The 13,991-nt window shown below is 41.8% G+C and overlaps 1 protein-coding gene across 6 annotated transcripts in view; it reads right to left on the reverse strand.

Moving 5' to 3' along the window:
- Positions 1–13,991, reverse strand: part of LOC133657714 (zinc finger protein 318-like) — a 34,961-nt gene that overhangs the window by 7,940 nt on the left and 13,030 nt on the right. For 3 of the 6 annotated variants that reach the window (XR_009827340.1, XM_062059351.1, XM_062059350.1), the window contains exons 8-10: positions 8,350–8,511; positions 8,049–8,145; positions 7,762–7,880 (exon numbers count right to left, since the gene is read on the reverse strand). The exons of 1 other annotated variant lie outside the window; for it this stretch is intronic. Coding sequence is in view for 4 of the 5 variants with exons in the window: in XM_062059351.1 (XP_061915335.1) it covers positions 7,762–7,880; positions 8,049–8,145; positions 8,350–8,511 (378 nt within the window). In the remaining variant the exon portion in view is untranslated. Of the gene's footprint in view, positions 1–1,482; positions 6,192–7,761; positions 7,881–8,048; positions 8,146–8,349; positions 8,512–13,991 lie in introns of those variants that run through there. 2 more of the 6 variants (XM_062059349.1, XM_062059348.1) reach the window with 2 other exon arrangements.

The following is a 13,991-nucleotide window of genomic DNA, read 5'->3' on the forward strand; positions in this document are numbered from 1 at the left end:
GAGAATGAGAAGAAAAAGAAGAAGAAAGCTTAGATGTAGTACTTGAATGATGTTAGAAGATGATCAAAGAACACTAAACTAACTTAAGTCCACATCAGTCCTCACTTCAATAACTCTAAACATGTTTACACTTAGTCTACACTTGTCTTGCTGGACCAGGTTTAGGTTTAGGTCCAGTTTAAGGACCGGGTTTAGTACCTTTCAGAGCAAAATCTGCCTGGACCGGGTTTAGGTCCAGTTTTAGGAACGGTTTTAGTACCTCTCAGAGCACAAACTGCCTGGACCGGGTTTAGGACCAGGTTTAGGTCCAGTTTTAGGACCATCTTTAGTACCTTTCAGAGCACAATCTGCCTGGACCAGCTGTAGGATCAGGTTTAGGGCTACCTTCAGGACCTTTCAGAGCACAATCTACCTGGACCAGGTTAAGGACCAGCTTGAGGACCATCTTTAGTACCTTTCAGAGCACAATCTGCCTGGACCAGGTTTAGGACCAGGTCTGGGACCAGGTTTAGGACCAGCTTTAGTACCTTTCAGAGCACAATCTGCCTGGACCGGTTTTAGGACCAGGTTTAGGTTCACTTTAAGGACCGGGTTTAGTACCTTTCAGAGCAAAATCTGCCTGGACCGGGTTCAGGACCAGACTTAGGTCCAGTTTTAGGACAATCTTTAGTACTTTTCAGAGCACAATCTGCCTGGACGAGGTTAAGGACCAGCTTGAGGACCATACTTTAGTACCTTTCAGAGCACAATCTGTCTGGACCAGGTTTGGGACCAGGATTAGTACCTTTCAGAGCACAATCTGCTTGGACCGGGTTTATGACCAGGTTTAGGTCCAGTTTAAGGACTGGGTTTAGTACCTCTCAGAGCACAATCTGCCTGGACCGGGTTTAGGACCAGGTTTAGGACCAACTTTAGTACCTTTCAAAGCACAACGACCTGGACCCGGTTAAGTCCAGTTTAAGGACCGGGTTTAGTACCTTTCAGAGCACAGTCTGCCTGGACCGGGTTTAGGACCAGGTTTAGGTCCAGTTTTAGGACCGGTTTTAGTACCTTTCAGAGCACAATCTGCCTGGAGCGGGTTTAGGTCCAGTTTTAGGACCATCTTTAGTACCTTTCAGAGCAGAATCTGCCTGGACCGGGTTTAGGACCAGGTTAAGGTCCAGTTCCAGGACTGGGTTGAGTACCTTTGAGAGCAGGGAGCTTCTGCAGTTCTCGGTTCCTGCTGACACTGAAGCGAGACGAACTGTGACGACGCTCCTTCACCACTTGAGGACCTCAGGTTATCCGTGAATGTGTACATTGTACAAATGATGAGAGATTTCACGGTCAAAGATTTTATGGTAAAAAATTGGCCGCTGTCGCCAGAATTTTACCGTAAAAAAAGACTTGTACCATTTGTCTCTTTACAGTCATACATCGTAAAAACAACCACAGATTTTACGGTCAAAATCTGGCCGCTCTGTCGCCAGAATTTCACCGTAAAAAAAACAATGGTAACATAAAAAAAACAACTCTACGATGAAATTATAGCGACTGATTTGCCAGTCTACAGAGTACTAAAACATAATGACCAATGCCTTCTGAGGGCAGCCATAACTGCCATGTGGCCCTCAATGAAAACAAGTTTGACACCCTTGTTCTAAAACTACTAAATTTCCCTGGTAACTATAATTCCATCTATGGCCTTGTTCTCACACTGCAGGTCAATTCCGATTTTTTTGCCCGTATGCGACCTGTATCGGATTTTTCCGATTTTTTCATATCCGATCCAGGCCTCGTTTGTACATGGAATCAAATCGGAAATGTATGCGATGCGTCCTGCGCTCAGATCGCATTCATCCGACTAGAACGACTTAAAAAGCGATAGGCCTCACAATTATTAAATCTGGACTCTTGATCAAACATCACAAGAAGCAGCAGTTTTTCCCTCAAAGGAACTTTTAATAAAAACAACTTTAGACAAACGGATGTGAATTATGTACACTGAGGGAATTCATCTCCTTCCTGGATTGAGCACACGCCAAGGTCTTCCTCTACTTTCTTTACAACTTTGGAATGACAAAATGTTTTTTTTTAAATAAAATAAAAAACACTGAATGGGTCTCTGTCAGGACCGGACTAATCCCTGTATAACAGAGGAAAAACTGTAATGGAATCTGGGATCAAAAGTAAGAGCGTTCCAAAAGCAACTATTCTCAGCAGACAAAAGTTTGATCCTGTGGATCCATGACCCTGGAAATTTCATTGACTGAATTCATCATCCCGGATTCTCAGTCCCACCCCGTCTAACTCAAAGTCAACTGGGAGTCTGGAAGGGTCACGTCCACATTTTCAGATGTTTCCATCGCTTCGGGAATCTCCTTGCGTGCTTGATGTGGCCCAGAGTCCTGATCCGAGAATTCCACGATGTTTAAGTCAGAAACTCCCAAGGCCGGCTCTGGTTCTGACTGGACATGAAAATGCTGCTGCCTGGTCTGGGATCTGGTTTTGGATCGTGTTTGTCGTACAGGGGTGGTGCAAACGGGAGGATTTCTCTTTTGAGCAGTTTTTCTTTCAGAGCTAAGACAAGGTGTGGATTCATGATCCGTTACTGGAGGTGTTTCTAGAAGGTCTTGAATTGGGGTATCGTTGTGTATTTTGGATCCAGAAACTGTTTTTTCCTGTTCCTGATTTTGTGACGTAGGTGTTATCTTAGCAGGTTCGGGAAGGTCTTGAATTGGGGTATCGTCGGGTATTTTGGTTTCAGAAACGTTTTTTTCCTCATGTTGAGTTTGTGACGTGGGTGCTATCCTAGCAGGTTCCGGAAGGACTTGAATTGGGGTATCATTGTGTATTTTGGGTTCGGAAACAGTTTTTTCCTGTTCCTGATTTTGTGACATGGGTGCTTTCCTAACAGGTTCTGGAAGGCCTTGAATTGGGGTATCATCGTGTGTTTTGGGTCCAGAAACGTTTTTTTTCTCATGTGGACTTTGTGACGTGGGTGCTATCCTAACAGGTTCTGGAAGGTCTTGAAGTGGGGTATCATCGTGTATTTTGGGTTCGGGAACTGTTTTTTCCTGTTCTTGACTTTTTGACGTGGGTGCTGCTATATCAGCAGGTCCTAGAAGGTCTTGAATTGGGGTATCATTGTGTATTTTGGGTTCGGAAACAGTTTTTTCCTGTTCCTGATTTTGTGACGTAGGTGTTATCTTAGCAGGTTCGGGAAGGTCTTGAATTGGGGTATCGTCTGGTATTTTGGTTTCAGAAACATTTTTTTCCTCATGTTGACTTTGTGACGTGGGTGCTATCCTAGCAGGTTCTAGAAGGTCTTGAATTGGGGTATCATTGTGTATTTTGGGTTCGGAAACAGTTTTTTCCTGTTCCTGATTTTGTGACATGGGTGCTTTCCTAACAGGTTCTGGAAGGCCTTGAATTGGGGTATCATCGTGTGTTTTGGGTTCAGAAACGTTTTTTTTCTCATGTGGACTTTGTGACGTGGGTGCTATCCTAACAGGTTCTGGAAGGTCTTGAAGTGGGGTATCATCGTGTATTTTGGGTTCGGGAACTGCTTTTTCCTGTTCTTGATTTTGTGACGTGGGTGCTGCTATATCAGCAGGTTCTAGAAGGTCTTGTATTGGGGTATCGTGTATTTTGGGTCCGGAAACTGTTTTTTCCTCATGCTGACTTTGTGACGTGGGTGCTGTCTTAGCAGGTTCATGATCATGCGCACTCTGAACCCTCTCAGATGCTAAATTCAAGCCGGTCTGTAAAGACCAAGCAGATTCAATGTGAATATCCAACTGGGACTCTGGTTCTGGGGTTTGTGGCAAACCATTTTGTGTCTGCTGAGGTGTGTTAGAAGGTTGTGGAGCTCGTTGGCTTGGAGAAGGACTGGTAATGGACTGGGTGCTACTCTTTTCACCTCTGTTGGCTGTAGTCGACTTTGTAAACGACAAAGGTCCTAGTTTGTCTATACTGCTGTAGAAGATGCCAAATAAGTCCTGGGCTTTGGCTGCAGCCAGGTTACTTTTTGGTTTTTCAGACGTTTTAGATCCTTCACTTGTGTTGATGAACGGTGGGGGCTTGACAAACACGGCCTGAGTCTGCTCACTCTCGGGCACACCGGGAGCTGCCACATCTGGCTCGTTTGTTGATGTTTCAAATGGAGCGGCGTCTGCCGTGTTAGGTTTCGATTCTTGGGGCACTGGGTCAGCCACCAATGGCTCAAGCCCAGACAGTTTCGGATCAGGACTAGTTAACGATAAAGATGCGGGTGGAGATGCTTTGGAAACTGAGAAGGTAGAATTTGACAAAAGCAAAGCGGATCTGGGGATTGAGGAGGCAGGCTGAGACACAGTCGGAGCTAGGCTAGGGATTGAGGAGGCAGGCTGAGACACAGCCGGAGCTAGGCTGGGGACTAACGAGGCAGGCTGAGAGACAGTCAAAACTGGCCTGGGGACTGCTGGGCCAGTAGAACAAGGAAACCGTTGCAGAGATTTAGACACAGTTGGGCCAAGAGGACTAGAAAACCTCTGCACAGATTGAGACACAAGTGGGACATGAGGAGCCGGAAACCGTTGCAGAGATTTAACAAGTGGGGCAGGATAAGACACAGGGGGATGAGGACCGAACTTTGTGTTAGAAGCTTCACTTGTGTTGATGAACGGTGGGGGCTTGACAAACACGGCCTGAGTCTGCTCACTCTCGGGGACACCGGGAGCTGCCACATCTGGCTCGTTTGTTGATGTTTCAAATGGAGCGGCGTCTGCCATGTTAGGTTTCGATTCTTGGGGAACTGGGTCAGCCACCAATGGCTCAAGCCCAGACAGTTTCGGATGAGGACTAGTTAACGATAAAGATGCGGGTGGAGATGCTTTAGAAACTGAGAAGGCAGAATTTGACACAAGCAAAGCGGATCTGGGGATTGAGGAGGCAGGCTGAGACACAGTCGGAGCTAGGCTGGGGATTGAGGAGGCAGGCTGAGACACAGCCGGAGCTAGGCTGGGGAATGAGGAGGCAGGCTGAGACACAGCCGGAGCTAGGCTGGGGACTAAGGAGGCAGGCTGGGACACAGCAGGAGCGAGGCTGGGGACTAACGAGGCAGGCTGAGAGACAGTCAGAACTGGTCCGGGGACCACAAGGGGATGAGGACCGAACATTGTGTTAGAAGCTGCGAAAATAGGTTTAGTCTCTGTTGGACTACCTGAGCTCTGGGGTTTTACGAACGGTGCGGCTTTTCCCGTCATGACTGTTGTATTGAATTCTGAGGCAGGGACAGGAAAGTTGGGTCGGATCTGAGATTGTTTGACCCCCTTTGACGGCAAAGGCATGGTCCTTCTATCACCACACATCTTTTGAGTGATTTCTTGGGCGAGGGCTACGGACTTTGCAAAAGAGTCGGCAGTGGAACTGCCGTCAGCTTTGTTCGTGGCTTTGGCTTTTTTCAAGGATTCTTCCTCCTCCTTGACGAACTGGGCGGCCTCTTTCTTGGCATCCAGAGCCAGCTGACTCTCCTTTTTCTTCCAAGTAAACCTCTCAAAGGTAGGCGCCGAGGCCACAGCCGCGTGCTTGGTGGCTTCCAAACTTTGCTTGCGGAGTTTAGCTCTCATTGCCGGACTCGGTCCACTCATGACTTTGGGCGGATCGTAAGGCTTCGGTTGCTTGTTTGCTTCTAGCGTAGCTTGGCTTTTGTTCGACGTGTCCTTCTCCACGCTCCTGACTTCTCGTTCACGCTCGTGTTTGGAATAGCCCTTGGAATATTTCGCAAATTTGTGCTTGTCCTCTTCTCTCGGGTCGTATCGGGGCCGTCGGTCGTACTTGTCCTCTTCCTGTCTGTGATGTCGATAACGACGGATACCCGGCTCCTCCTCATCTCTCCTGCTGTACTTGAGCCTGACATCTTCCTCTCTGTCAGGATAGTACTTGTCCTTCTTCTTGGACTCATACTTTTCATCCTTGTATTTCTTGCTGGGACAAGGACTGTGCTCATCTCGAGTCTTGCTCATTTTGAACTCCTCCTCTATCTTCAGAGCTTTTGCCTTCTCTTCCTCTTGTTCCACTTTCAATGCACGCTCTTCATCTTGTTTTTCTTTCTTGGCTTTCTTTTTGCCGCTTTTGTCCTTCAGCTTCTTTGCAGTCGCGTCGGCGACCAGCCCGGCTTGCCGGTCCAGGTTCCTTCTCTGCTCGTACAGCGGATTCTCGTACATTTTTTTCTGGAATAGGGTGGGAAAAACCCAAGTCAAATGTCTTTAAACTCATGGAAGACTCTTGGAATGAATACATGTTTGTGAGCGGCAGCGTTTATTAAAACGTACACAAGTGGTAAAAAACCATGACACAAACAGACTTCCTAAAACTAAGCTACAAAAGATGCAACTCTGAGGCCCCGTCAAACCTGAAGTACACACAGTGCATCCTCAAAGTATTCACAGCGCTTCACTTTTTCCATGTTGTTTTGTTACCGCCTTATTCCAAAATGGAATAAAATAATTTTTTCCTTGGAAATGTTTGCAATTTATTAGAATACTACAAAATCAACTGTACGCAAGTATTCAGAGCCTTTGCTCAGTACTTTGTTGATGCACACATATCTTTGGGCAGTTTCAACCAGTACTCTTGGCAGCACCTCTCAAGCTCCATCAGGTTGGATGGGAAGCGTTGAATGTCTCTGTACATTGCTGCATTCATCTTTCCCTCTATCCTGACTAGTCTCCCAATTCCTGCCGCTGAAAACCATCCCCACAGAATGATGCTGCCACCACCGTGCTTCACTGTAGGGATGGTATTGGTCAGGGGATGAGCGGTTTCCTCCAAACATGACGCCAGGCATTCACGCCAGAGACTTCGATCTTTGTCTCAGCAGACCAGAGAATTTAGTTTCTCCTGGTCTGAGAGTCTTTCAGGTGCATTTTGGAAAACTATTACAAAGGAATTGCTTCTACCATACAGGCCTGATTGGTGGATTGCTGCAGAAATGGTTGTCCTTCTGTAAGGTTCTCCTTTCTCCACAGATCAATGCTGTAGTTCTGACAGAGTGACCATGTGGTTCTTGGTCACCTCCCTGACTAGGGTCCTTCTCCCCCGATCGCTCATCTATAGGAAGAGTCCTGGTGGTTCCAAACTTCTTACATTTACGAATGAAGGAGACCACTGTGCTCATTGGGACCTTCAATGCAGCAGATATTTTTCTGTACACTTCCCCAGATTTGTGCCTAGAGACAATCCTGTCCTGGAGGTCTACCTTGGACTTCATTATTGGTGTGTGCTCTGTCTGCGTGCACTGTCAAGTGTGGGACCTTCTATAAAGACAGGTGTGTGCCTTTCCAAATCATGTCCAACCAACTGAATTTACAACAGGTGGACTCCAATTTAAGTGTGAAACATCTGAAGGACGATCAGCTGAAACAGGATGCACCTGAGCTCACTTTGGAGCTTCACGGCCAAGGCTGTGAATACTTATGATTTCCTAGTTTTTATTTGAATACATTAGCAAAAATTAAGAAAAAAAAAACCTTTAACCTTGTCATTATAGGATTTTGTGTGTAGAATTTTGAGGACAAACATTAGTTAATTACATTTTGGAATAAGGCAGTAACATAAGAAAATGGGAAAAAGTGAATGATGCACTGTACGGAATGCTTGGAAGCCCTGTTCTATGTTCGTGACTACACATGTGCGCATGTTCTGCTTATTCATTTATTCGTTGTCGCTCCATTAGCTCTCTAAGCTAAGAAGTGACTGTCGCATAAATGAGCGCCACTGGGCGGCGACTAAAGTGTGTACCTTGTAGCAGTCGTTGTGAAAGTGAGTGGTAGTGTGCTCTTCTGCACAGATGCTGTCTCCAAAGAACTTCTTACACAGCAGACAGAAAAATCCTCGGACAGGAAGTAGGAATTCCGAACCTGCGAGACACGTCGCACATGTTAAAAATCCACAAGGAGGCGCTACAGAAAAGAGCAGGAAATGAAAGAATGGCGAAGGTTTGACTCTTTGATCTGGCTGGTACGACGACAACGATGATGATGATGAGGACGTGAGTCGTCCAGAAGGTAAAAATTTCATCCAAGTACCTTTGGCTGGTTTTGTTAGCTTCTCTTCTGTTGGTGGTTTGCTCTGAAGGACTTTGGACGGCGACAAAGCCCAAGGCCTGTGGTAAGGGTCCAGCGTCTGGACCAAGAGAAAACATTAGCAAACGTGTCAAGCGACGGACGAAAACGTTGACGAGCAGTAGGGAGTTGCAACACTTCTAAAACATCAACTAATTATAAGCTCGTTACATCTTTACCATGCTACGCTAGCTTCAGCATGCTAGCAGGCCTATTTTCCAATCAAAGTATTCAAGGAACAAAAACACAAAAAAACAAAACAAACCTTCGAGTGCGTTTTGCTGTGCAAGTGGGTAAAAAAATCAAACATGGAGCCGCAGGTGGTGTTACAGTTTTTACACCAGTGGTTGCCGGCGTCGTAGTACTCAAACGGGTCAGGGGGCGGAGTCTGTGAAATGACCGGCGGCTTGGGTTCCGGGACTTTCTGCTAAGAAATAAAGACGGAGGAAAGTTAGCGTGAGGTTCCGTGAGGGCAGAAGTCTGGTTTAAAAATAAAAAATAAATAAAGTTTTCTTACCTGCCAGGCATAAAAATGCTCATCAGCACAAATGAGATGAAGGAACTTTATTTGAACAATTTGAAGTGAAGTGAAGTGAATTACATTTATATAGCGCTTTTTCTCAAGTGACTCAAAGCGCTTTACATTGTGAAAACCAATATCTAAGTTACATTTAAACCAGTGTGGGTGGCACTGGGAGCAGGTGGGTAAAGTGTCTTGCCCAAGGACACAACGGCAGTGACTAGGATGGCGGAAGCGGGGATCGAACCTGCAACCCTCAAGTTGCTGGCACGGCCGCTCTACCAACCGAGCTATACCGTCCCAATTCACAAGATGTCTCTTCTAATTCAAATGATTCCAGTTATACTTCTGCATGTCTTAGTGCGTTCCTTGTGAAGACTCAAACCTACAGGGCTGTGAATCTTTGGGCACCACACGATTCGATTCAGAACCGATTCTCGATTCAAAATCAATACTTTTTAATAACATTGCGTGCCAGTTCTATGAACTACATTCCTCCATTAAATAGACAAACAGCTGTGATAAATCTTCGTATTCCTTAATAGAAAACTGATTTTGTTTATTAAAATTATACCCAAACATTTAATAAAGTCAAATACAAATAAGGCAACTAGAGAAGTATCCAACACTTCTCTATTCTAAAGTTAATTCAGGGTTTCCACTACACGTAAATGACCATGGTGCACTGTCACCAGTGTTGGGTTAGTTACTGAAAACCAGGAACTACTTAGTTACTAGTTACTATATTTCAAAAGTAACTCAGTTACTAACTCAGTTACTTACACCAAAAAGTAATGTGTTACTGTGAAAAGTAACTATTTAGTTACTTATGTATATTTTTTTATATATATTTTTTTTTAAGGTGCCCTTTAATGCCCTTTTAGCTTTCATTTCAGTACTGTTATTGCACTGGAGAATAATACAATCTGTTGATCAACCTGACATGCATTTGCATCACTGAACTCTGCTAAGCAATGTGGTCTACATACAACACACAAATACATGTTTCAAAAGGCCAATTTGTTTCAGGCCAGAACAAATTGACACAACTATTTTAAATAGCTGCAACATAACATACATAAGTAACAAACAGCATAATAACAACATAGCTGTAAACCAAGAAAAGCACACACTACATACACAAAGCCTAACCAGGCGTTTTTTTCTCTCAAGGAATTCTGAAATAAAATCCTGTCTGAAGCCCAGAACACTCTACACATTTCCCCAGTTTTAGTTTAGAGATAAGGAAGGATTGGCCTGGCCCACTAGCATCCCTCTTTATGTTTGTGAACTTTATAGTCTATACATTTAGAGTGATGTGATAATCAAACACTTTAGAAATCTAGAATGAAAGAGCAACAGTATATAAGAGACTTGACAGAGTGTGTGTACCTTCAGTGCGCAGTGCCTGTTAAAATCCAGCCGCTGTTGCTTAGGAGGTGAAGTGTGTCTCTCTTTACTAGCTTCGTCGGAGCATGTTGCTTTTGTAGCTGTTTCAGCAGATTTGAATTGCTAGGATAGGATCTTTGATCCAAGACACAACTTACATTTAACTAAAATGTTCTTTTCTTTGTGGTCGACATAAGAAAAGTAGTGACAATATATCCATGATAAGAAACTCGGCTTCGGGCTTCGCCATGTCTTGTTAGTAAACACAGACACGCCCCCTCCCACACACACACACACACACACACACACACACACACACACACACACACACACACACACACACACACACACACACACACACACACACACACACACACACACACACACACACACACACACACACACACACACACACACACACACACACACACACACACACACAGACAGCGTGTGGCGCGCCTCTTCCGCAGCGCTCCAATAAAACACACTCAGATCTTCTCAGTTTCTAGCCGATACTACATAAAAAATAACGTAAAATAACGCAGTAACGCATCATGCAGTAACGATAACTGAGTTACTGAATATAAAAAATAACGCGTTATATTACTATTTACAGCCGAAAGTAACGGCGTTACTTTGTAACACGTTAGTCCCATCACTGAAAGACAAATGCCGCCGCACCTTCAAATTAAATTTAATTTTTTTACATGAAATCATTTTCTGTACATGAAAGCAAAATTAAGGAGGAACTGCACTTTTTTTGGTATTTTGCCTATCGTTCACAATCATTATGAGAGACAAGAACACACGTATCTTTTTTAGGATGTTAAAAATCCCTTGGAAGATGCGACTAATGGGATTCGCTGTTGTAGCGTTCAAAGCCTCTAAAACAACTTCAAAACTCTCCATCAACGTTTTAGATACACACTACAAGTATAAATATATATAATGTAGTAACGGAAACCTTCATAACAAATGTAATATGTACAATATACACACTGCAAATATATATACTGTATATATAATGTAGTAACAGACACCTTCATAACAATATGTAATATGTACAATATACACACTGCAAGTATATATTTAATGTAGGAACAAGACACCTTCATAACAATATGTAATATGTACAATATACACACTGCAAGTATATATATAATGTAGTAACAGACACCTTCATAACAATATGTAATATGTACAATATACACACTGCAAGTATATATACAATGTAGTAAGACACCTTCATAACAATATTTACAATATACACACTGCAAGTATATATATATATATTTTAAAAAAATAAAATAGATATATATATATATATAATGTAGTACCAAACACCTTCATAACAATATGTTATATGTACAATAAACACACTGCAAGTGTATATATAATTAGGGATGATGTTTGATAAGAAATTATCGAGTTCGAGCCTATTATCGAATCCTCTTATCGAACCGATTCCTTATCGATTCTCTTATCGAGTCCAGATAGAGTAGGTTTTTGTATATGGAAAAAAACACACAATATTTAGTTTAACAAAAGCTCACTTTTATTATATAAGAAAAAAATAAAATCTAATAAATAAATAAATATTGACTGTTACCCCCCTAAAAAAATAAAATAAAATAAATAAATATTGACTGTTGTTACCCAAAGTATATTAAGTGGGATTTTTCAGAAAAACAAATATATACAGTAACACAAAATTAACCTGTCTCTGTGATCACTATAGGTGTATAAATAATAATATAGTGTTAAATAAAATCAGTCCCTTGGGCACAAAACTGAAAATAATATAGCTCTCCAAAAAGTGCACTTCTGCTGCTATTTGACATAACTGTTTGTTATGATGCTTTGACATTTTTGCACTTTATTTCTTTATTGAAAGAAAATTCTATGAAGAGAAAAGTTGTTTGCAAATGTGGTTACAATGCTAAAAAATGAAAAGTTAAAGCTGAAAAAAGAAATACACTTTATTGAGTTAAAATCTTTCTTTATATGGGGAAAGATGTGATGTTATGAGCTAGGGAAAATAACAACTACACTACCCAGCATGCAACGGGAGTGACGAGCATGCGCGGTAGCCCCGAAAAGTGTTGCATGTCGTCACCCGGCAGCTAAGAATGAGGTTATGAGTACGCTGTGAAAGTAAACGTCAAGAACTCAGCCAACACGCCTCGTCTGCATTATTTATAATTACACAGACAACACATATACAGTGTGATTTTGTTTTGTTTACAAGGAAAGAAAAACAAAAGTTAAAAAAGGGAGATCATGTCATATATGTTGTATATATATGTATGTGCTGCGGTTGCTATAAGAACGTTGCGACAGCTGCCGTAAAGGAGGTGCGTTGCTAGCCTGGTTGCTATGTTTCCGGTTGGTCGTAAAAGTGTTCATCATGTGTTTGTACCCTGCTCAAATCTCTCAGTAAAGTTATTCATTGGATTATACCTTTTGTTTTGAACTTTATTACACATTGGAGCGCTTTTTCCGGTCTATTGTTTTCCTGCTTTCCCTATCTGCGCCTAATGACTGAGCTACGTGACGTCATTTCTTGTGATGTCACACGGAGCATTTCTGGTCGGGACGGGATTCGAATAAAGAACCAACTCTTTTTCTTTACTATAGGGATTAGAGTCCGAGGACTCGGTTCTTTTCTTATCGAACAACCGGGAAAACCGGTTTCGAGTATCATCCCCATATATAATGTAGTAAAAGACACCTTCATAACAATATGTAATATGTACAATATACACACTGCAAGTATTTATATCATGTAGTAACAGACATCTTCATAACAATATGTAATATGTACAATATACACACCGCAAGTATATATATAATGTAGTAACAGACACCCTGATAACAATATGTAATATGTACAATATACACACTGCAAGTATACAGTATATAGAATGTAGTAACAGACACCTTCATAACAATATGTACTATATACACACTGCAAGTATATATATATATATATATATATATATATATATATATATATATATATATATATATATATATATATATATATATATATATATATATATATATATATATATATATATATATATATATATACATACATATATATATATATATAATGTAGTAACAGACACCTTCATAACAATATGTAATATGTACAATAGAAACACTGCAAGTATATATATATAATGTAGTAACAGGCCCCTTCATAACAATATGTAATATGTACAATAAACACTGCAAGTATATATATAATGTAGTAAAAGACACCTTCATAACAATATGTAATATGTACAATATACACACTGCAAGTATTTGTATAATGTAGGAATAGACACCTTCTTAACAATATGTATTATGTACAATATTTAAAAGTATTTTAGTCATTTTAATCATTGACGGGACCAATTTCCACTGCGCATTTATTTCTGTTTCAATAGCGACGCACTTCCAACTTCCGGCAACAAATTTGGTAACAAACAACAAAGACAACTACTTTTGGACAAATTACGATTCACAACCTTATATTTTTGAAGCTGAATATACAGAGGATGAACTACTGCTTCTAGAAACGAGCACAAAGGAAGAGTGACACATTGGAGCAGACGGAAGCCGAGAGAGTGAGGTGAAAGTGACTCAAAGGAGCAAAATGTGGTATTTGAAGCCAGGCTATTTCCAAATAAATGGAGAGCCTACCCAAATAAACCGGGAAAAAAATCCCCGGCCAGCTGGACCAAACGGACAATTGTCCATCGAATGAGTCACACTTTATACAGATCATGATACATGCAGCACGTCATTCGTGTTAGTACTACTACAGTACATACGCTGTCTGGCTAGCTGTGTACAAACACAACATGAAATAATACTTTACAGATACTGTAATGATTGTTCATGTTTTTAAGTCCGTTCAGATTGGTGTCCTATTGCAGTGTTGTGCATTACTAACTCAAACGCGTTTCATGCTGACATAGAAGCTAGCTTATCTCATGCCGTAGCGA

This window comes from Entelurus aequoreus, linkage group LG09 (assembly GCF_033978785.1).
Source record: "Entelurus aequoreus isolate RoL-2023_Sb linkage group LG09, RoL_Eaeq_v1.1, whole genome shotgun sequence".
NCBI lineage: Eukaryota > Metazoa > Chordata > Actinopteri > Syngnathiformes > Syngnathidae > Entelurus > Entelurus aequoreus.